This window comes from Rhodamnia argentea, chromosome 5 (genome assembly GCF_020921035.1).
Source record: "Rhodamnia argentea isolate NSW1041297 chromosome 5, ASM2092103v1, whole genome shotgun sequence".
Taxonomy (NCBI): Eukaryota; Viridiplantae; Streptophyta; class Magnoliopsida; order Myrtales; family Myrtaceae; genus Rhodamnia; species Rhodamnia argentea.
The window spans coordinates 27,443,317-27,466,197 of record NC_063154.1 but is presented as its reverse complement, the minus strand read 5'-3'; the positions used below and the strand labels follow the sequence as shown (position 1 = coordinate 27,466,197).

General features: G+C 38.1%; 1 protein-coding gene across 3 annotated transcripts; it reads right to left on the bottom strand.

Moving 5' to 3' along the window:
- Positions 1 to 314: 314 nt before the first annotated feature.
- On the bottom strand, positions 315 to 22,750 carry LOC115755134 (copper-transporting ATPase PAA1, chloroplastic). Of its 3 annotated transcripts, XM_030694436.2 has the most exons (16): positions 22,214 to 22,750; positions 21,983 to 22,036; positions 21,520 to 21,673; positions 17,728 to 17,802; positions 17,322 to 17,599; positions 14,989 to 15,222; positions 13,900 to 13,998; positions 13,536 to 13,685; positions 11,913 to 12,059; positions 9,836 to 10,059; positions 8,813 to 8,945; positions 8,332 to 8,429; positions 5,218 to 5,455; positions 3,287 to 3,490; positions 1,879 to 1,959; positions 315 to 1,225 (listed from the first exon to the last, which is right to left on the bottom strand). In XM_030694436.2, exons 1-16 carry the CDS (start codon positions 22,736 to 22,738, stop codon positions 965 to 967), a joined length of 2,955 nt encoding a protein of 984 aa, XP_030550296.2. In that variant the 5' UTR covers positions 22,739 to 22,750; the 3' UTR covers positions 315 to 964. The 3 variants fall into 3 exon arrangements, with proteins under 3 accessions (XP_030550296.2, XP_048134779.1, XP_048134780.1); XM_048278822.1 differs by lacking the exon at positions 11,913 to 12,059; XM_048278823.1 differs by lacking the exon at positions 13,536 to 13,685.
- Between the last annotated feature and the right edge of the window lie 131 nt (positions 22,751 to 22,881).

Sequence of the window (22,881 nt, the reverse complement as noted above, 5' to 3'; positions counted from 1 at the left end):
CGAGGAAGCGGAGTTAGAATCCTTTGGACTCTAGTGGTGAGCAGTCGGGTCTGATAGCTTGTCTTAAAACTCTCCCATCTTCCCTACCACCCCCCCTCTTTTCTGTGTACCACCTAGTTTAGAGAGACAAGAAGCGATGACGCATTTCGCTCCTTACACGGCATACACTTGGAGGAACTTTAGGGACGGGCGGGAAGGTTGTACATCCCCGATTTCTGATCTTGATTTCTGGAATGATACATGAAGTAATTGTCACAGAAAGGAAGACAACATAACCACCAAAGATATCAATTTGCAAATGAAGTCAATTCTCGAAGCTCAATCTGTCATATCCACGTCAATGTAGTAAAAGGATTGGTCAGCCCGGTCTTCAAACTATACTGCGGCTTTAGGGGGCAAAGAAGGATTTAGGCAACTTCTTGCTTGGTGTAGCGTTTGGCAACCGTATGTATCTGGAATAGGGAAAAAGTTGGTAAGAGGCATAAATATGTCCTAAATGTAAATTTAGTAGACCAAGAGTTGTTCGTGCACTTCGATATCGTTACACGATTCTCACATACAAATATGCTCTATCTTCTTTCTCTGAGTTCCAATTACCAGAGCCATGAGTAAAGTGATAGAAGAAGACACAATTGCTGCAGCAAATACTGCTCGGGTATGCAACCTGCTTGGTCTCTACCTAATCCTATAACACAAGTGAACACAGTCAACAGACTATGATTTACCCGACACAAAGTTAACTTTGCAGGAATCAATTTTTCCACTCATTTTATATATCTCAGCAATGTACATGGGAAATAGGAAAATCCTGTGGTCATCTCAACCAGTCTCAATTAACATCGAATGTAGCTTTTGGTCTAACAGAAATTCCATCTGAATCCTCAGTGTTTGAGAAGAGAAGCTGTGGGCAAGTTCTTTTGCTGAGATGACTTTCCGTAAGTGCGTTGAAGTGTTCATCTCTTGATTATCGAGTTTCCTTCCAGCTAGCATTAGAAGAGCCCTTCATTTCCTCTTTCTGGTCCACAAGATTGGTATTCAAATAGATTTCGGTGCTTGAAGGCAATCTGGAAATCTTACTTTGTTTGGAGGAAAATTTCAACCTCAACAATAGGGAGTTTGCCATCACGCCAACCGAACTCAGTCCCATGAGAGCTCCGGCAATTGACGGAGTGAGTGTTATCCCGGTCATCGGCAGCAAAGCTCCAGCGGCAATTGGAATCCCCACCTGTGAAGAGTCGATAGTCAAATGTGGCAATTCGACGAGTGAATAATGCACTGTGCATGCATATCATAAGATAATTAAGAATGAATAGAAAAGTATGACTCTACGTGCAATATGCCAACTTGAGAAGTAACCTTTGGATCATTTACATGATTATGACAGCTAATCGCAGGCCATCTGAAACGAGTCACTACTTGCAACAAACCGGCTTAACTGCGATATTACTTCTCGCTCAATTATTCAGCATTTTGTAGCATTCTACTTCGTCACACATGAGGACCAACAAATATGTTTCTTTTTCTGACTTCATATGTTCAAACTCGCAATTGTTGGCAATGTTCACATCTTTTATCTTCAAGTCAATGTGCAGAAGTATCGGTGAGGGTTTCGAAGGTCCTATTAGCTAGGTGGAACCAAAGGAAGAGAGAAAATCTCACTCATACCCCAAAGTTCCCAGAATTTATTCGTGAGATGACGAAGATACAGGCAATTAAACTTGGTGATATACTTTACATTGTCTGCTATTTCTAGAGGCATAATTGTACTCGAAGAATGATATGCAAACCACATACATGTCACAGATATTCTTACAATGCTCGAAAAAGGGGGGTAACTGCAGAAAAGAACAAACCCCAAGTACTTAATGCACGACTTACAATGTTGTAGGCAAATGCCCACCAAAGATTTTGCTTGATAGTTTTCATCGTCAGCTGGCTCAGCTCCAAGGCATCAAGCAACTGCATGGAGACAAATCAAATTGAACCCAATGTTGGCAACAAAATGAAACAATCATTAAGATAACACCAGAAAAAGAAAGTCAAACATTTAGTGGAGCATGAAGTAGAGAGATCTTTCTACTGTGCAAAAATGCAAAAGGCTCTCAGGGGTGTTTGAACGAGGCATTATTCGGTCATCTCAAAGTATGAGGAAAAGATTAATTGCAACCATTTCCATTGGGCACGGTCAGTTGCATAGGTTTTTGTCAAAGTGTTCCAAAAAACAGTACGCTGTAGATATTTAGGGTGAAGCTTTCTAGACCAATGGACAATGTTTTTGTCGAAGAATCAGGAGAAGATCTCAGGGAGTCAGGAGAAGATCTTGGGATATGATATTAATATGTTTCCATTTACTCTTATTTCTGAATGCTCAAAATTAGGAGGTAGATCATCAGAATTAGGAAGTAGGAAATCTTTTCCTTTTTGCTTTTATTTTCTCTCTATTGTATAGCTGTCCTAGACTTTATTCATATGTAATGTTCGCTGTAACAATCATCAGAAAATAATAAATAGAAGAAACTACTTTTCTTCTTTGAAATTCTCACAGTTTTCCTGAAGTCTGTCTTCATAAGCCTTCCCCCCACCCTTTAAACAATGCTATAACTCTAAGAGTTGTATCTTCTCACTTGAGCATCTACTGTTCGTCTTTGCACATGTTCAAATCGTGAGAAACCTATATGGAATAATCTGATCCAATATAAGTCAGAAATGGATGTACTGTTCTGGACAATTATTACGAGAATACGAGAATTTAGCAGAAATGGATTAAAGTTAGTAGAAAAGGTTTGCTTGGAATATTTATTAAAAACAGGGGATTTCAGAGAGAGGGTTTTTAGTCTTTAGGCATCATATCTAAGGTTCTTATGCATCATAATTGAAAAAAAAGAATTGTATCATACAACTTAATAGCAAATGCTTGCTCAAAGTGCGAACTTTGTTACTTCAACGACTAACTGTAGGACAAGCATGTTATTTACAGACTTTACTAAACCCTGCTCCAAGTTGAAACAGGAAACTCTTAAATAGAAACATATCATCCTAACCAAATAGGAGTTGCAAACATGATATCCATCTCCAAAAAGAAAATTACAAGAAGTGAGGAGTGACAGTCTCTTGCTGATTTGAGATGCACCAAAATTCTCTAATAAAAGGTGCAAAAATGTCTCTAGGAATTGTACTAACTGTTATTAGAGTGCAGATGTAATATGTAACTTAATAATGAGGTTGTAAACTGTAATTAACCGATGAGATAGAATGTAAAACGTAAGGAATGAAGTACTTTACTTACCTGAGAGAGCCTGTTTCCCATCAGGACAACAGAAGACACCTCACTAGCAGCTCCAACACCATTGCCCATTGCGACTCCAACATGAGATGAAGCCAATGCAGCAGCATCATTTATCCCATCGCCTACCATAGCTACAACTTTATTATCCTGCTGTAGTTCACTGATGAATTTCTTCTTTTGATCTGGTTTAGTCCCAGAAATCACCTGCTTATTCAGCATGCAAGCATTTGTAAGCAATTCCCTCCAGCTTTTCTCAGAGCAATGAATGGCTGTCTACATTCTACATTCTACATTCTCATAATTAAATACCACAAAAAGGGTGAACAGGGAAAGTGATCAACAAAAAATGTGTCTTTCACTAAATAATTGTTTTCAGAACAAAACCAGATTAATTGGTGTAGCTACAATGTTTGACGCTGCAACAATCATAAAAAGCGAAAAAAGAAGAAGAAAAAATATTATCCAGGTGTGATCTTACTTCTTAGCGATTTTCTAACTAGAGAATGGAAATCCTGTAAAATGGTCTTAAGCTATATATACGGATAAAATGAAAAGATGGCCAATTAACCATTTTCAAATTCAGAAACATTTATACGTTCAGGATACTTAACAAATCGAGGCCATTTTCCGCGATTTATGATTCTGAATCGAAAATTGTGGAAACTTATAGGAGCAGGCAGCAAATTCAATGAGCCTGAAAATCAAATTTCCTTTTTCAGTCAAACTAAACAGAAATATTGATCTGCCACCCTACATACATCAATGATGCTTTGCCATGCACACTCAATCTTCACATCCAGACGGCTCTCCAAGAAATCCTTCCTCCAGTAAAGAAACATAAACTATCCTCCCCATAATTCCCACCCTTCCATGGCTATTTTTTGCATGTTAATTCTAGTTATCCCTTTGTGAACCAAGATTTCCTACTCATTTCAACTATCAGGAGTTTGACTCTTTGCTCTTTCTTCTCCTCTTTATTCAGTATAAATGGTCATTCCCCAATGAACGGTTTTTATGGAGCGCTTCTTTGAGTAAAGCTTTCTCGCTTAAATCTTACTATTTAGCTTGTGGCAATTTCTCAGAAGGCTCTACTAGTCGTTTTCTTGATAAAGCTGTCTGGCTTTCTTATGTTCCCTTCCAGCAAAAGTTTCCTTCTTTTGTTGGACTGTCTTGGAATAGAGCATCACCATCGAATCTCAGGAAATAGAGTAAACTCGTTGGAATTTGTCCATGATTTTGCTATAATAGGTTTAAATTAATTCCTATGGGCATCTCGAAATGGTTTTGTTGATAGAAGGGCCTACCTGTGAGTTGCAAAGTTTGCCGAATGTTTGCTGTCAAAATTAAGATAGAGCTGCTGGTAGATTATGGGAAAGAATTAGTGTCGACAGTCAACAAGTTGTATTTGAAATGGAAAATGTGCTTCCTAGAGCTAATTGCAGAGTAATTTTTGTGAAATTTGGTGGAATCACTACTGAGTGTTCTAAAAGCTTAAACTGTTATATGAAGAAGTGGTTTATTATTCAATATTCTAACACTTCCCCTCACGCTTAATCTGGTCTTTTTTGCCTAGTACTAAGCGAGGAAATATTTAATTGGGGAGGCAAATAGGGGCCTAAAAAATTTGAACTCGGGATCTCATGCTCTGCTCTAATACCATGTGAAATTTGGTGGAACCAACATCACGTGTTCTAAAAGCTTAAGCTGTTAGATGAAGACATGATTTATTATTTAATATTCTAACAGTTTTGATAGTGTTGGAGTCGTTCCGTGATTGAGAAGTCTTTTCTAAGTTTGGACGGTCAATTGACAAATCCAGATAGAAAAATTGGGCTTCTAGTACAGAATAGTCCTCCCACATTTCAAAGTCCTCCCCCCATCCACCTCCATTCTCACAATCAGATAGTAGGATAAAGAGATTAAAAAAGTACCTTTTCCAAGGGAATGCCGACCATGGATGCAACGTAGTCAGCAGCACTTTTTCTGTCCCCCGATAGCATGTATACATCAACTCCATGGCTGGACAATGACGATACAACATGCCTAGCGTCTTCTCTGATTTGATCCTCAATATATATAAGACCAGCAAGACTATTATCTACTGCGACATAGACCACAGACTGATTCTTTGGCTCTTCCATCAGTCTGATATCCGCATTGACTCCATGCCTAAAGAAGGAACATATGAACAAGGAGAAACAACAGGAAACGTTTTCAGCAGTTTGAAAGTAGCAAGATCCCACTGTGGTAATGACACATGCAAAAATAAATAAAGACAAATACTCAAAGGTAGCTTGCATGATCTGAGCTGTTCGGTTGGAACTATGGCCATAGCCCTACTGAGCTTCAGTTGATTTTCGTTATTCACAGTTAGCAGAATGTTTTTGTACCACCATGTTATGTTGCGCAAGGAGGTTCAGGCAAGGATCACACACATGTCAAAATATCATTTTTCCCGTGTTCGTTAAATAGGCAAAAGGGGGAAAAAAGCAATTGCGATGAGAGAAATTAAAAACCTGACAACTCAATGCTCAGTTGGATTCCTATCTGGTATTCTCTTTGGTCAGTGGGTACACTCGCATCATGCTTTATTACTAATGTCTTTTTTAAGGTATGACATGCCTCACTCTGTTAATAGAAGTGATGCTTTGAGCTTCATAACTGAACTAGAAATGCCTCTTAAGTGTTTTTCTTTAAATGTAATGAACAGATGGTTACAGGTTTTGGATTTGGATTACTGAAAAATTATAGTTTCCTGGACTTTGTAGACTCTCTTTCTCGAATTTTTGCATAGGGGTGGTACCCATCACTCACATACTGGAACAAATTAATGCCTCCTTCACTGACCTCAAACACAACAGAGGATTTCTCACATGCAACTGATTGAATGGACAAATTAAGAGGTCATATCTGTTGACTCATAAGAATCATGAATGTGGAATGTACAGTCACGAATCAAACATCAAGAATCAAAGCAAGTCAACAACTCTGCAAGTAATTCCTATAATCAAATCCCAGTGAATATGCATGTTGACGTGCAGGATAATAAGGCGCTATATAATGTCTAATAAATTATCTGTTCACGTAAAGGGTATTCATCTATTGAGCTTTGATGATTTGTACTTTCAATCCCCGTTATCAGCGGTGCTCCATAAAAAAAGAATACATCATAGCACCCTTGAAATTGAATTCCGATGATACGATAATGCTAAAAGATGAAAATAAACAAGTAGAAGATATTTATCAGGTCTGATCAGAAATAAAAAAAAATGGCATCTTCTGAAAAGCAACGCATGCTTAGTCAATTTGGTAATAAGACATTCTCTCCTTCCCTATGAGGATATAATACGTCTATAATCTCAATGAGACATTGTAAATTCTAGGTAAACTGTCAAGAAAATGTTAGAAGACATAAGCAAGCAGCAGAAACATCTTTCAGAGAGTCCATGGCAGAACAGAACTAGAGCAAGTGTTAAGTTGTCCATTATAAAATCATTATATGGGCACGTATAGAGATGTCTTGATAAGTAGACAAAAATCAACTAAGATTCAATTGCCGAATAGATAAACAGATTCTTTTCATTATACAAACAAATGCCAAACTAAGTAAACTAATGAAAACAATACAAATATTTGGTGACTGAGTTTATATAAAGGCAAACTCATGAAGAGATCATGCAAGGATTACAATTAGATTCTACGGAAAAGAACATTATTATTTACAAATGATATAGGAATATAGGGGTGAGCAAACTGGACCGGACCGAATTGGTTGGGTGGTCCGGTCTCGAGGGGGGTGGTCCAGTCCCTGGTTCCATGGTGGACGGGACGGGACCGGACCGTTCAGAACACACACACACACACACACACACACACACACACACACACACACACAAAATAGAAATTTTGAAGAACTAGTTAACCTAATTTCCCCATCTTCTGCTTGACACTCACTCCTCTCGTCTTGCTCGATGCTCGCGTCTCGCCTTCGCCTCTCCGCTTGCTCCTCTTGCGGTCCTGCCTCTTGCTTGTTGGCGTTGTCGCTCTTCTCGCGTCTTGCGGGTACCGGCGAACCCTATCGTGGCCACTCACGTCATCGACTCGTCGATCCTCTCACCGCTTCCTCTCCTCGTCTCTATCCTAATTTAGTCTTTTCTTATTATTTTAGGATTATAAGTACTCATGTGATAGTTGTACGATCGTGTATGTTTTATTTGGTAGGATGGTTGAAAATGGAAGTTGTTAGTTTAGATCCAAGGGTTAGATTTCTATAAGCACCTGGTGTTAGCAATCCCACTAGGATCGGACCGGACCGGACCGTTGGTCCCGGTCCAGTCCTTGGTCCCGAAAATTTGGGGACCGGGACTACCGGTTCCGATCCTAGTATGTAACTAAGGACCGGAACATGCACACCCTTAATAGGAAAGTATTAGAAAGTTCAACTCAAAAGCTTAAGCTAATAGGTGAAGGGAGACCACATGAATATAAAGAGCATTTAGAACCCATTGTCAAGCATTCTCACTCACGTGCAAGCCGAATTACAAGCAGCACGTGAAAGTTTGATTACGCACATTCACGTGGAGTTTTTGAGGAATTTTTTACTACGCACATTCGCGAAAGGGATAGCACCGGCTCTGATACCATGTTGAGAAAAAAAAACTGAATTAAATGCTTTAATTTATCTCATAGAGGCGAGATTTAGGGCAAACACTAGATTCAAAGAGCCGCCTCATTAGTGCTGCCCTACACTATGAAAGAGAGCAAAGAAGAAGGTGAGAAGGAACTGCGATGGGGGAAGAGAGAGAGAGAGAGAGAGAGATTGCGGGTAGAAGAGTTTACGGTTAGGGTTTCAGTTTAGCCCTTGCTCTGATACCATATTAGAAAACTCAAAAGCTTAAGCTAATAGGTGGAGAAAGACCATATGAATATAAAGAGTACTTAGAATCTGTTGTCATGCAATGTGGGACAAACTTCAACAGAAAGAATTTGGAACTTAATTACTAATACTGATTCAAATGTGGAGAACAGTACAGAATAGATGGTACCTCCTAATCCATTCCAAGTTCCCTACAGAAACTCTTTTGTTGTGAATAACGGCCACTGCACCAGAACCAGGTTCTTCAATGAAAGTTCCATCTACCACCTACAAAACAATTCAATCCTTACAGAGAGAAAAAAAATTGTGGGGTTGTTGGGGGTTTTTTTTTGGGGGTTTGGGGGTGATGCAGTAAATTTTGCAGTAAGAATTTCAAACTGGCAACCCATTACCCAAACAAGTCTATCATGTGCAAACTAATATAGTAAATACAAAGTTCATTTGTTGACGCAATTTGTTAATTTCAATATTCCTTCTCACAAATGTAAAGCATAGAGAATATAATAGAAGGGGAAACACGAGTTGACTGTGCGATTGTCATGCATTGTGACAAAAGCATACTGTTTGCAGGTTGACATAGAAAAAATCATTGAGCTTTTAACCAATTGGATCATTGCTGAGAACAACCATTCATGATCCAAACAAAGCACCTTCACTTCCGGGCAATTACGAGCTTGAGCTGCTTGTACAATTGCTTTGCCAACAGGATGAATTGTATTTGATTCTACTCCAGCAGCAAATTGAAGAACCTCAACTTCTGACCATGTGTCGTCTGAATTATGCCTGTATCAATGAAACATGTACGGTTACTTACCTCATCAATAGTAATAACAGCTCATGCATACAGCACTTCAGATTAATCATCTTTCACAGTGCCCCAATGTGATACAGAAGTATCAAACAAGACTAGGTAGATAGATATTGAGCAATCATTCATTTTCTGAGAAGAACGTGTCATGCATGTTGGAGAATGCACCACAAAGTTTCCTAGCTTGTTTTGTACATAGACTAAACAGAGATTTTCAGTAGATTTATGCAGATGAATCAGGGTCAACTAGTTTGAAGATGTCTTAGTAACATTTAGCGTCACTTGAACATCGTCAATCCTCATCAGGATAACTTTTATGAAAAAATGTCATCTTATGGTAAAGACGATGAGGCCATGAAATAATCATGTGTAGGACTAAGCAAGCACCTCCTCCAAGCAATTAACAGTTCTCAAGAATTAAATTTTATAGGAAAACATTTCTTTGGATATTTTCATTGCAATAATCATCCAGCTCCCTTTTTCGATGGATTTGGATCCTAGATTGGAGAATATGAAGTATTTCCACTCAAAGGAATTACGTTCTTACTGATCCTGCGAATAAAAAATTGGCGCGAGAGTAAATGTAGTAGCTTCCTGACATTGAACTAATACAGTTCCACATTGATCTGATTGCAAAGCACATTACTCATCCAAAATGGGCGACATAGCGTGAATTACTGACCACAAGAGAAACATCAACCCTTTTTCTTCCAAATTGGCATTCACAAGCAAAACATGAAAGCAGTTTTTTCTTTCCAATTATGACAGAAGCTATACCCTACCTAAAAAAATATCATGCACAAAAAAAAAAAATGCAGGTAAGTTGACTCAATATATAATAAAAATGACCTAGTCTCTGCTCAACCTGGAATCTATTTGTTGTGTGCATCCAGGAGTCACAACCTTTGTCACAACAGGTTTGCCAATCGTTAAGGTCCCGGTCTTATCAAACACAATTGTGTTTACCATGGAAAACTTCTCCAGAACACTTCCACCACGTAAAAGCAAACCTTTTGTTGCTCCGAGTGAAGTTCCAACGAGCACAGCAGTAGGTGTGGCCAAGCCAAGTGCACATGGACACGCAACTACCTATAGTTACAAGTCAACAAATCCAATAAACATCTGAAACCAACAGGCAATGGTTTTGTAGCCAAAGATAATAATTCTTTATGTACTTATTTTTTATTTGTTTTATGCATCTAATGCCACAAGGCCTTACTGTTTCTGCCATTCTGGCAACACTCTGGCCAAGAACTGGTTGTGCAATAATAGTAATTAGATTCATCACATGACCAGGAGTGTGTACGATTTTGCAAAACTCGACTATGAGTGACGGTTTTCACCGTACAAATTTTTTCAGTTCATGTTGCACAAGCATTTATGGCCCTTTTGCTGTCCAAGAATTTTCCCTTCTGCTTTAGCTAGTGGCATTCAATGGTTGCACATGACCAAAATGCACTTCCCCACTCCATTCATCTTACTAGTACTCCACAGGCAAGATCTCCACCAATTCCTCCATTCCTTTGCTAAATGGATCCAGGAGATCAAAAGCGTTCACATTTTAGGTCCTTCTAATCTCCAATTCTCACCATTTATCACATTTTAACCTCTACTGTCACTTAAATACACTTCATAGACTCTCTCTCAGATCAAGTTAAATAAAAATCCCTACATTCCAATGTCCAACATCTCCTAAAAAATCCTAGTTCCTTATTTACTCCAGTTTGGTTTCATCTGCTAACACCATCATTCGCAAAAGGCATACACCAAGGAATATCATCTTGAATGCATCCTGTTTCATCCATTACCGGTGCAAAGAGCAATAACTTAGAGATGAGCTTTGATGTAACCATATGGTTTTAGGTTTCAGTTTCTCAACCATATGGTTTTAGGTTTCAGTTTCTCTCCCTGCATAACCACTAAAGTTTTTGCCCCATCATACATGTCCTTCGTCAGTTATATATAGAAAGCAAAATATCTCCTCTCTTCTCCACAATCCTGTAAAAAATTTCTCTTGGGACCCTATTATGTTCTTTTATAAAATCTGCACATCCTTTTGTCTATCACTATAACTTTGTACCTGTATTGCTGAAAAGCAATTTCTTCCAGGATTCATTTCATAGAGTTCAACTTAAGAAAAAAAGTACTCATGCTCCATAACACACACCATTCCCTACTCCTTTATTGTGGCTAAGGTTCCAGCCCAAGAGGCAAAACTGAAACAGGCGGAATTCTAGCCTATCGTGTATAAGAAGCTCATATTCGCTCTAAGGAGTAACTATAAACAGCATTTATCCATAATGTACAGTACTAAAATAAATTAATTCAGTATCGAAAGTACTAAAAACATACTAGAATATGGCAGAGTTTAACTTGTGAATTCTATCTTTTTCTACATAAAATATGTTTAAATCCAAATAAAACAATCTCTCTTTTTTCTTGTACAACATTACCGTAGTTTTGAAATTAAAAAAAAAAAAATGTTATTGAATACATAAAAAGAAGGTGAAAACACAATTGGTCTGGTGCAGCTCACAAAAATATCCAACCAAAATGTTGAACCAAGTTTGTTGGTTTTGCTATTTCCCCTACTAAAACCAAACCGATATACCAAAAATCAAAGATACTGGTGAGGTTTTATAAGTCAAATTTGCTTATTGTAGCAAATAGTGCTTCTTCCTGTTAGATCTGTTTAGACAGAGAAGTTCCCCAAACTCGAGAATTTGGTATCCCTTTGGGCACTTCCAACTTTTGTCAACTAAAGAAGAAAACTGGATGAAAAACAGCCGAGACTAGGAATGGCTACTTGTGATATCAAGAGTCAAAAGTACAATCATGGTTGACCAAATTATTGGTGACTATATAGGGGAATTGACAAAGCATTGCAGCAACATGTGAGCACATGAAGTGAAAATAAAACATCAGAGGAAGTTTCGACATACCAGAACACTGCATGAAAGCTGCAGTGCCAAAGATAGAGAACTTCCTTGATTAAGAGCAGCAGGTAGAATTCGTGAACCAAACATGTTCCAGAATACAAATGTAGCAGCAGAGAGAGCCATGACTCCATAAGTAAAATGCCCGGACACCTGATAAATCATCAGCAAGAATGGGTAAATTAACTTCAAGGAGATTTACTTTTAACTGCTGCTCTCTAGTGGTGAGACAGATTCCGATCTTTCTGTATAGTTGCAATCTTTAATTCAATTCCCACGCCTTTGTAGTAATTGGCAGCCTACTTTCCAAATGCCCCATGCCAGTTTTGTTTAGCACAAACTTTTTAGATTTGTATCCTCAATACTGGTAAGTTGTTTCCTCTTTCAAATGTAGATATTCAGTAAAATGGTGCCACATCAAGGAATGCTTACAAGAAAGAGCGTCCACCATACATTTATGAATGAATGATAAATAAGATTTCATCAAGGGGACACCTCCCCCATACAAAATGGCTTCAGGTAGAAGCCACCCGCATACAAAATTAGCAACAAGACCGTTTCTAACATTTCAAACAAAGTAGAGTGCACCAAGTACAGAGATTATGACACAGTTAACTTTGCTTGAACCAAATATCCGGCAATACAAAATTTATTCCAGATTCTTGCCTTTTGAAAGATTTAAGAAGTTTTAACCTTTCAACTTAACTGGAAAAAAAAAAAAAAAATCTTTGGAGGCAAAGAGATAGAATTTTCTAGTTTTCCTTGTCATAAGCAAATGCAAAATTTTGGCCAAGTTCATTTTACCCTAGTTTTCAAGATCGCTATTAGCATCCCTTGGGAGTGCATCATATCAAGTGTAACATGAAAGAGGTTTTGACTCGATGTGGGTCCTTAGAGTTGACTTATCGTAGGTAGGAAGTAATTTATTTGTCATTCTATTGCAGACACTGGTTAACAAGAGCAATGAATTCAACAGGAGAATCAAGAATATATGCAACATACAGGATATGAGGCTCCTGTAGAAATCTATCTAAAGCAAATGCCAAACAGAGTAAGTGCAAGTAAGACTCGGTTGAGTGGTTGTCATGTCGCCTTGTTGCTTGACCACATCCTACACCAGTGGAGGTTTCGAAAAAATCACTAAGAAGATTGCTGCTAAGACCAGAGTTCTGAGGCAGTATGGATCATGCGATACGACAAGGAGAAGTCATGTAGTCTCTATCTCCTAAGGGTATGTCATAGTCACTTTGCTTACAAAATACTATATTCCAGAACTTAAATTGACAATCAAGTTGTGAGCAAGCTACCATTTGTGTATGTAATCTGTGATTTGTCAAGCATGATCCACCCAAAACCTAGCAGCAAGTAATCACATCCTAACCACAAGGGGGATAACCAGATCATGGTAGCAGCAAGTAATCACATCCTAACCGCAAGGGGGATAACGAGATCATAGTTCAAGAAGAAAGTGACACAACCCATTCATTGTCGAGACAGAAATGTCGTGAAGCAGATGATAGTCTAATTTAGAGTTGAAAAGGCTAAGATTTCCAGTCGTTCTAAAAGCAGAGTATTTCATCACAGTCTATGGCATGTTTATTCAGTAACACTAGGGTAAATTATAAGAACCTTGTCAGCCAACCGCTGCACAGGAGCTTCCCTAGTCTGTGCTTCTTCCACAAGACGAACTATATCTCCCATAGCAGTCTCACCTCCTGGCCTTTGCACTTCAACTGTAAGCGTGCCATTAAGATTTATACTTCCGGCAGCGACTTGGCTCTGGTACAGATGAAAACAAGCAGCAACAAAATATAAAAGCCTTATAAATCTGGAAAAGAGAACCTCCAGCAGCAACAAAAGAATTTCCACAAGAGTCAAAGGGGAATAAAGAACCAAAACTTGGTCATAAACAATTTATGAGGGGAATGAAGAGATTAAAAAAATGTAGCAATTTCGCAAATGGAAAACTGGAGAATATACTTGAAGAAAATACCCCTGGTAATTTAGTTGCTGGTAATGGCTCTCCTGTAAAACTAGATTCATCGACAGTGCTTCTACCAGCTCTCACAACTCCATCTGCAGGAACACGGTCCTAAAATCACAGAAATTAAGATTAAGGATCATAATCCTACCAACCATGTCCTGCAAGTGTACTTAGATATTTCAATTATAGGTAAATAACCACAACCCTTAGATAATTTCGCAAATATGAGGTCCTACCATTGCACATATAAACGAAAAGGTGAGACGAAAATGACAAAAAGAAAAAAAAATATTTGCAAGACCTGCAATCAGACAGCTAATGCATTTGCTTTGACCCAAAAAACTAAATCAAAAAAATGAGCAGAACCACATTTTTCCCTCGAATTGCGTTATGAAGAAGATAATAGTATCTTCTTCGATTTGGTTGTCCAGGTGGATTATGTCAACAACAAAATGATTCTTCTAATATTTTTGAAGTGCCTTGTTGCAGAGACGTGAATAGAGTTAAATTCTGTTAAATAGTCCAATAAAAAACTTAGCTATTAGGCGGAGGAAGACTACACGAATATAAGACCAATATTAACCTTGTATACGAGCGACATGAGATACTATAACATCCCCTCTCACATGCAACCGGGTCAGAGAACATGCGGAATTTACGAACGGAAAGCCTCACACAAGAACTAATCTAGGGCAAAACTTGGCTTTGAAATCAGGTTAGAAAGTCCAACCAAAAGCTTAAACTATTAAGTAGAACGAGACTATATGAATATAAAGCCCATATAAACCCGTAGACAAGCGATGTGGAATATTTCAAAAATTCAAAAAGAGACAAGGTAACTAGATCTCCAATACAGGGAAAATTTTTAATAACAAAAATTCCAAACGACCCAGAGAAAAATGAATAGCAATTTCACGAAGACATGTTGATTCGTCACACTCCTAAAATTTAAATTTTAGATGTTTTAAGGGTGAAAAACGGTAAAATCTCCATATCAAACAAATAGCGACCTAATAGAGCTTGCAAAACATAAATAAAATGCAAGTCTCTAGCTGTAGAATTTATGCATCATGGTGAAGTAAAAGCACATTTACTCACTCCAGGTAGAATAACAATCCGATCTCCAATAGAGAGAGTGTTACAAGGAACTTCCGCAATTGAGCTGAAGTCTTCTTCATCACCAGAAACCAATAGACGAGCTTTTGATGGTAGAATACTTAAAAGTCCAGTCATATCACTTGTGGCTTTGATTTTGGCTCTTTGTTCAAGGTTTCTTCCCAACAAGACAAATGCTATTAACATTATGGGTTCCTCAAAGAATGCCTTCCAACCCTGCATTAAAAACTCAGTTAAGAAAAAATTAAAAAAAATAGAGACTTTTTCTCAAGTTAGCCATTAGGCCCATTACTAATTATTAGTCCTTCACATATCATGGAGAAAACAACCTACAGAAAAGTTACAGTATGACAACAACTGCAGAGGTTACACCACAGTTAGAATTTATTTTCCCATAATGTAAAATGTACAAAAGCACTAGAAGCCCAAGCTTTTGAATTTTCATAATTAGCATCCCAATAGTCCTCATACTGCTCTGCAAGCATATCTAGACAAAACAAAAAAAACAAAAGAAAGGAATCAAAGTAGCAGAGACATTCATGTAGGCAAACTAGCAGACATAAATAAGTTTCAAAATCCTTCTCTTATTTCATGCAGCGTAAACTTGCCCAAATGGAACAAAATGTAAGGCTCATGGGTCATAATCAAAGACAGAAGAATCAAATGCGAGAGTAGATATGAGATCTGAGAAAGAGAAACTTAATTGATATGTGCGTGCTCAATTCAAAGAAAAGGTAATTTATGCATTACAGGCAAGATCCCCATAGAAGATCTAAATATTACAAAGCCAAAAAAACGTTCAGGTTTTCAGGATGCCAATTTTTATTTATTCATTTATTTTAAATCCTGTAGCTATTCCAAGTATACCTGAATCTCAACCTTTCAAGGTACCAGAGACAGCAAAATTTCATACATCAAGGAACTTGATATATTTCCAGGATATTGTCCACAATAGGCTATACAAAGCAGCATGTCAACATGTGAGACTCCCATAAACACTATAATACCTTAGACAGTTGGAAGCCCTTTTTTTAATGCTTTCAACTAATGGATCGATGCAAGAAAAATAAAGGAAAAAACTTAATAATGCACCTCCATGTGCTTTGGTCAAATCACATATTTGCCCCTATATTAAAATAGCCTAAACTTTGTTCCCCATAAAAAAAAAAAAAAAAGAAGAGTTATTCACACCAATTTTTTTTTTTTTTCATGGATGCAACTTTGCCTGCACTCTATGTCCTAAGCCTAAACATAACTTCTCTCAAAGGGCGTTTAACAGACCAAGTCCTTATTTTTGGATGTAAATTTAGTCTAGTCGGCTAATTTTAAGCATCAAATAGTAGATAGCTAGACTAAATCTATAGTAAGAGCGTTATTACAAAAAATGTAAGAACACTTTCACTACAGAACAAAGAGTAGGATTTTGAAAGAGTATTAATCTGTGAAATTTTGTGGGATAAGAATTAACTGCTCTAAAAACTCAAGCTCCGAGATGAATGCGTGGTATAAAATTCAAACACTAACACTCACTCTTGTGTGTAGGCTGCACTTTGGATATAAGACTACAGTGCAGAAATATATATAATTGGGAAGGCGAATAAAAAGCTTGACAAAAATATGAACCCAAAAACTCACTCTCTTGTGTAGGCTGCACTTTGGATATAAGACTATAGTGTGGAAATATATATAATTGGGAAGGCGAATAAAAAGCTTGACAAAATATGAACCCAAAAGCTCGTGCTGTGATACTGTAAACTTCTGTAGGACCACAACCAACTTCTCTAAGATCTTATGCAGTTAGAAAAAGGCATGGTTCAATATTCAAGTACTTCAACATAACCAAAGCTTATGGAGTTTCAATAGAATTTTCCCACACAACACCACCATTTAGTTATAGAATGATGTAAACTTTCCCTTAGCTTTGATGGTACATGAAAGCTGCAAAAGTCTAAAGTCACACGCTTTGCAAAATTGTGAATTCATGGAAGACACTGTCGCAGGTCAATCTCAACCTGAGAAGATGGAAGGCTACCAAAATCAACTTTTCTTAGGATTTAATTTAAAAAATGGCTAATACTAGCAAAATGACTAAAGGAATGGACAGAAACATGTATGCAGCTGCTGCTTCTGTCCAGCACAAGCATTTACAAGACAAAAGATGGGCGGCAGGCATGATGCTTCAGACCAATACTACAGAATATCGGGAACTACCAACAGGTCTCAGACGAAAAGTATTTTTATAGAAAAGTCAACTGATATGCAACAAAACTTGGGAATGCCACCAGAGCTATATAATACCATTTTTCATGACATACCAGTCTTGGCACTGAGGCAGCCAATGTACTGACACAAAATGAAGATAAAGCCCCCAGACCAACCAAAGTGTTCATGTTTGGAGCCCCCTTTAAAAGGTTTCTCAGACCATCAAAGATTAGTCCACGGCCCGGACCAATCAAAGTAAACAGTGATAAGGACAGATGAAATCCAGTTGAATGAAAAGCATGGATCCAAGGAGCCTTAGCGCCAAAGAAATGTGAGAGATGGCCCAAGAGGCAAACAGCACATAGGGCCCACGAAACTGCAAGCTGGTGACCTGTAAACCAATAAATTATGTATATGCTAAGTTGTATGAAAAAAAAGAAAAAGACTAATAAAAATGTTCTGACAAGAATGCCTAGTTTTTTTCAATGATTTGGAAGAACAAAATGTCCAGATACGAACCACTTTCCTTGAGGCGATCACGCTTTTCATTCATCTTTCTCTCAAAAACTTTGAAAAAATCGTCTCCTCCAGCATCTGCATTGTCAAATTATAGGCATAAGAACTAGACTCCCTAGAGGAAATCATACATACCAGCATAAAGCTAAAGGAAGGATTTATCTCGGTTTTGAACTTCTATAATTGACCCCCCTTTGAGACATGAAATTTTTTTTCTTTCCCATTCTTTTTCAGCCAATATAAAAGAAAGATGAGGTAAATTTGAAAAGCTCAACTGACCTCTTTGGTAGGTTCTACTACTACACTTCCTAACTAAACCCTTAGAGACAATACAGAACATATTCAAGAATGCAAATAAAGCTTAGTTGGTAAATTTTGGGTTTCGGCCCATGCACATTCTCTTTCTGCTCGTCCACATTTCGTCTCTTCTTCTGACCCTTTAAATCCAGCTTTCTAAGTCCGAATTTAATTGCATGTGTTGCAAAAAGGTGGAGGGTCAGATCAGGATGATCGAAAGAATGAAAGTTGCTCGTTTCATCATTTAAACATACCATAATGCTTGATTGCATGTACTTATGTGTATGGTTTACGCATGTGTACATAATGAACAAACAAATAGCCTTTCCTAGCAAATGCAAGAATCTAGTTATACTTGGAGCAACACCCTCCATCATTTGCAGATTTTTCACCATGTCATGCATATGGAAAAAGAGCTGAAAAAGCAATTACTGCAGGTTTTCCAAGTGCGCTCTTGAAATTATCTATCGCAAAAGTTTACAGGTCCCAATGGGAAAGTAGCATAAAAGTTGAAATGAAATTGATAATACAACATGATTTTAAAGTGAACAGGATTCTTTGATGCTGAGAAAGACACAACAGCAGTCAGCAAAGAAGTACCATTTCTATTAAGGTATATTGAGACACACAAACCAGCTACATCCAAACCTTAGAAGGTCAATGAATGATATGCAAAAGATCTACATCTGGATGAGATAAGCACCGTTCCTAATAAGTTTATACTTTCATTAAGATCAAATGTTCAGCACCACTCCAATTCAAATTGACTTTGTATGGCTTATTAATACCCAATACCCATCCCTATATTTCAAATGGAGAGAATCAATTATGCACCACATCTACCACTCCTTATATATCCTCAAGAGATCCGCCATTTACTTATTTCATGTTTTATCTTTGTAAATACTTTATTTATAAGGAATGGTCTAGTATGTAAAAAAAATGAGAAAAACAGCATTAAGTCATTGAGAGATTAAAGCCCGTCAATGCTTAAAACTGAGAAAGAAGAATGTGAAAATTCAGATCCTTTCAACATGGAAGTCTTTCAAATAGAATGCTATTACTTATATGCCAGATAATAAATTCTAAAAAAATTTCTTCCCTGAGGAAAAATTGAGTCTCCCTTTTTGTGATAAAAATTTGAGTCAATCATCGCATGCTGCAGGAAGCACTAGTGGGCGGGATGTGTGTACGCGCAAGAGCAAGAGAGGGAGGGAGGGAGGATAATGCAATATATAGATGTAGTAATGCAAGTCCGAAGCCCAATTTAAGCAGTAAATTACCAGCTTGCATCATCATGAATGCCCCAAAAATGGGAGGAAAATCATGGACCAACAGTGACAGTCCTCCTTTGCAGAGTGAAAGATAATATTCAACAATTTGCAGCCTTATTGCGATCCCGACATTACTGGCTGCTGACACTGTGCACTTAGTAATATCAAAATAGATGTAGGTTTTGCAGACATAATTTAGAATGAATTCTTCGCAAGTGTTGATAACTTGATTTTCATCAGGGGTCTTTCTTCTTATAAAGATATTCAACAAGTTCGATATATATAAAGGTCATTTCCGGAAAGTTGTTTTCTATTCTCATGCTGTCAACAATCAACTCGAAAGGGCCTGTGGTATTAACTTATATGTCAACTTCCATGTTGGTCCCCAAATAAAGTCATCCTCAGCCCCGTGTTAGATCTTATTCTATACTTTCCCAGGACATCTTGGATGCCCGTAATCACACAACAGTATGCATTCAACTGATTTTAGACGACCCGCATATATTCCTTAAATAATCCTTTCTGAAATACAAGAGGGTAACCCAAATACATTACAGTTGGAAAGCGAGTGAGATGGATAAAATACAAATCACCGCCTCATGTACAAATTCAAACCAACCGTTACAAGATCATTCTCCCTTGTTTCCTAACAACAACTAACTCAGATTTGCTTCCCCCATTCACCCATCCAGCATTGATGATCTCGAACCAGTTCCTCGAGAGGCCACCGATACTCACCTATTGAAGGGATAAATTGCAATCATTAATTGAGAACCTAGGTTTTCATATTCGAGGTATGAGACTAGTGTCCTTACTCACAAGTTCAAATTATAGAAAGTTTCAGAACACAATGGAACAAGGACATACCAAAGTTCACTACAGTTACTCCTCACTTGGATCTTTATCATTCCTATGGTACAACATCGCCTTCAGTAGCTTCCTGACCTGCGACTCGTTTGTCCATCTTTCCATCAATGCATATTACACAATGAACTTAAATAAGGCTAATGTCTCAACTAATTCAATTTGATGTTGCCATAATCCATAAGGTAAAAAATATGTTAGTTTTCTCTCACTTAGGAGGCTGCATGTCTATGTTATGATGTTTAAACATCTTTATCTCATTGACAAAATTTGCAGTCATAATGAGAGAAAGAAAGTGCGAGGCAAGACATTCACTATCAAGGCTCATGATGGAACGCTTTAGATGGAGTACTTGAAGTTTCTTGCAGAAAAGAAGCTTAGATACAGGTAGTTTTACTCCCACTTATAAAAAGCATATGCAATAGATCATCCAAACATTCTCGATAACTAGTATTTCAAAGATAACTTATCACAAATTTTCAGTTATAGAAATTCAAAACTTTAGCAAGAAAAGGCTTTGAAATAAGAACTTTTGTACATATGAAGGCTCATGATGGAAGGCTTTAGATAAAGTGCTTGAAGTTTCTTGCAGAAAAGAAGCTTACATACAGGTAATTTTACTCCCGCTTATAAAAAGCATATGAAATGGATCACCCAAACATTCTCGATAACTAGTATTTCAAAGATAACATATCACAAATTTTCAGTTATAGAAATTCAAAACTTTAGCAAGAAAAGGCTTTGAAATAAGAAATTTTGTACATTCAAATAATTCAGTTGGAGGAATCGTCATGGTACATGAAAACATTTTAAATTACTTATGGAATAAATGTTTATCTGTTGATTCATGTGAAACTTTTAGCCAGGCTTCAATTATTGCAAGACTCGCAAAATAATCAGGTTTGCTATTCAACTAAATTGGATAGATTCTGATAAGCACCACCCGTGAGAGTCAGAATGCAAACAAGACCAGTCACCATTTATCTCTCTAGAACCTACCTGACAGACTAATGCTTAACCGCCAAAAGCAGCATGTATGGGATCATAGAAATTAACAATTGCTGATAAACCCTTACTCGCAAAATGTCATGATAGAACTGGAAGATAGGACGACCCAAAGTAAAGAGAAGTCCACAGGGACAAGTCAGTTGTCAAGAATCTTAAAATGTTATGCAGCACTTGATTGAACGAATTTAATACTTATAAAACCATTTGTATTTGTAACGAGCCAAATAGATATAGAAGTTTGTACTTCTAACTAGTAGATGGAGTCATTGACACAGAACCATCTGTGATATTCACAAATATCAGCCAAACATCATTTTACAGCAACAAGCAGATGGTGAATAAAACTGCCTACCTCGAGGGTTAGACTTAAAGCCACAATTTGTCAAGTGTTTTGCAAGGGTTTCTCCCAACTCTTTTTGCCAGTTAGGTACAGCCTTAGCTTCAGATACAGGCCATACAATTGCTGTCTCGGTTGTAAGATTGACACTGGCAGTAGATACTCGTGGCTGTCCAAAGTTAGAGCAGACAAAGAAACACAAGGTTAGAATCTTAACTCAAAAAATGATGAAACCCATTTCTCCGTAATTCTTTCCACCCACATAAGAGATCATTTAAAACCTTATTTGTCTTCGTGTTTATGAGAGGACAAAATGCGTAACCCAGTGGATGACTGTTCCATCACACTTAGTTTAATTCAAGTTGATGACGATTTTCTTCATATAAAAGAATGGACGATCCTAGAGTTTACTTAGAAAGTATAATAGCAAACTCCTTCCAAGAATTACAAGAAAAACAAAAAGCAATGGTAAACTCACTTGATTTTCCAGAATTCTCTTCACACTCGCTGCACATCCCCCACAAGTCATACCCTGCAGAGACGAAACAGAGACATTCAAGTGGTCGCCCAAAAAAGAAACATGACACGTACCACGGAATAACATCTTCAGCAATACAATGCAAAGAAAGTTGGACATACACAGACAAAATCGAGCTTTAGCTTGTTCATTCACATAAAGTGCGAGAGACATAGAGAGCGAGAGGCTTACTCCGACGTCGAGAATTATGACATCAGAGGAGACACCTGAGGCTTCCTCGGCTCCATCCACGACCGATTTCGCCTTCCCATCCTCACCGTCAACTCCGCCGCCGCCACCGCCGCCTCCTCCTCCTCCGCCGCGGCCATTACCGCCACCGCCATGTCCGCCGAAGGCACCAGAAGGAGCAGCGGAGCTCGAGACGCACTGCAAACGATACCTCGCTGAAGCGGGCGGAGAAAAAGACGGGACCGAACCGACGATCGGGCTGCGGATGCGGTCAGCGTAAATGCAGCGGAGTCTGTGAGCGACGAGCCGCGACGGGAGGCACCGGCGATGAAGCGACCTGGAGACGCAGCGATGGAGGCGGAAGACGAAGGGGTTGAAAGAGGACGGAGTGGATAGAGAGAGAGTTTTGGATATGGTTGACTCCATCGAAGCTCGTCTTCTCTCTCTCTCTCTCTCTCTCTCTCTCTGACTCTCTCTGGACGCCTCTCGGTTTGAGCAGCCACCGGACGGAAGGGAGGAGATGAACATGGTCAGAAACTGATGGCGTCAATAGATTGACCTGATCCGACCAAAAAAAAAAAAATATTTGGATTGACCTGTTTGAAAACATAATTATAAAAAAAATTACATAGTCCTCTACATTATGATCAGTTGCAATTTGGTAATGTCCA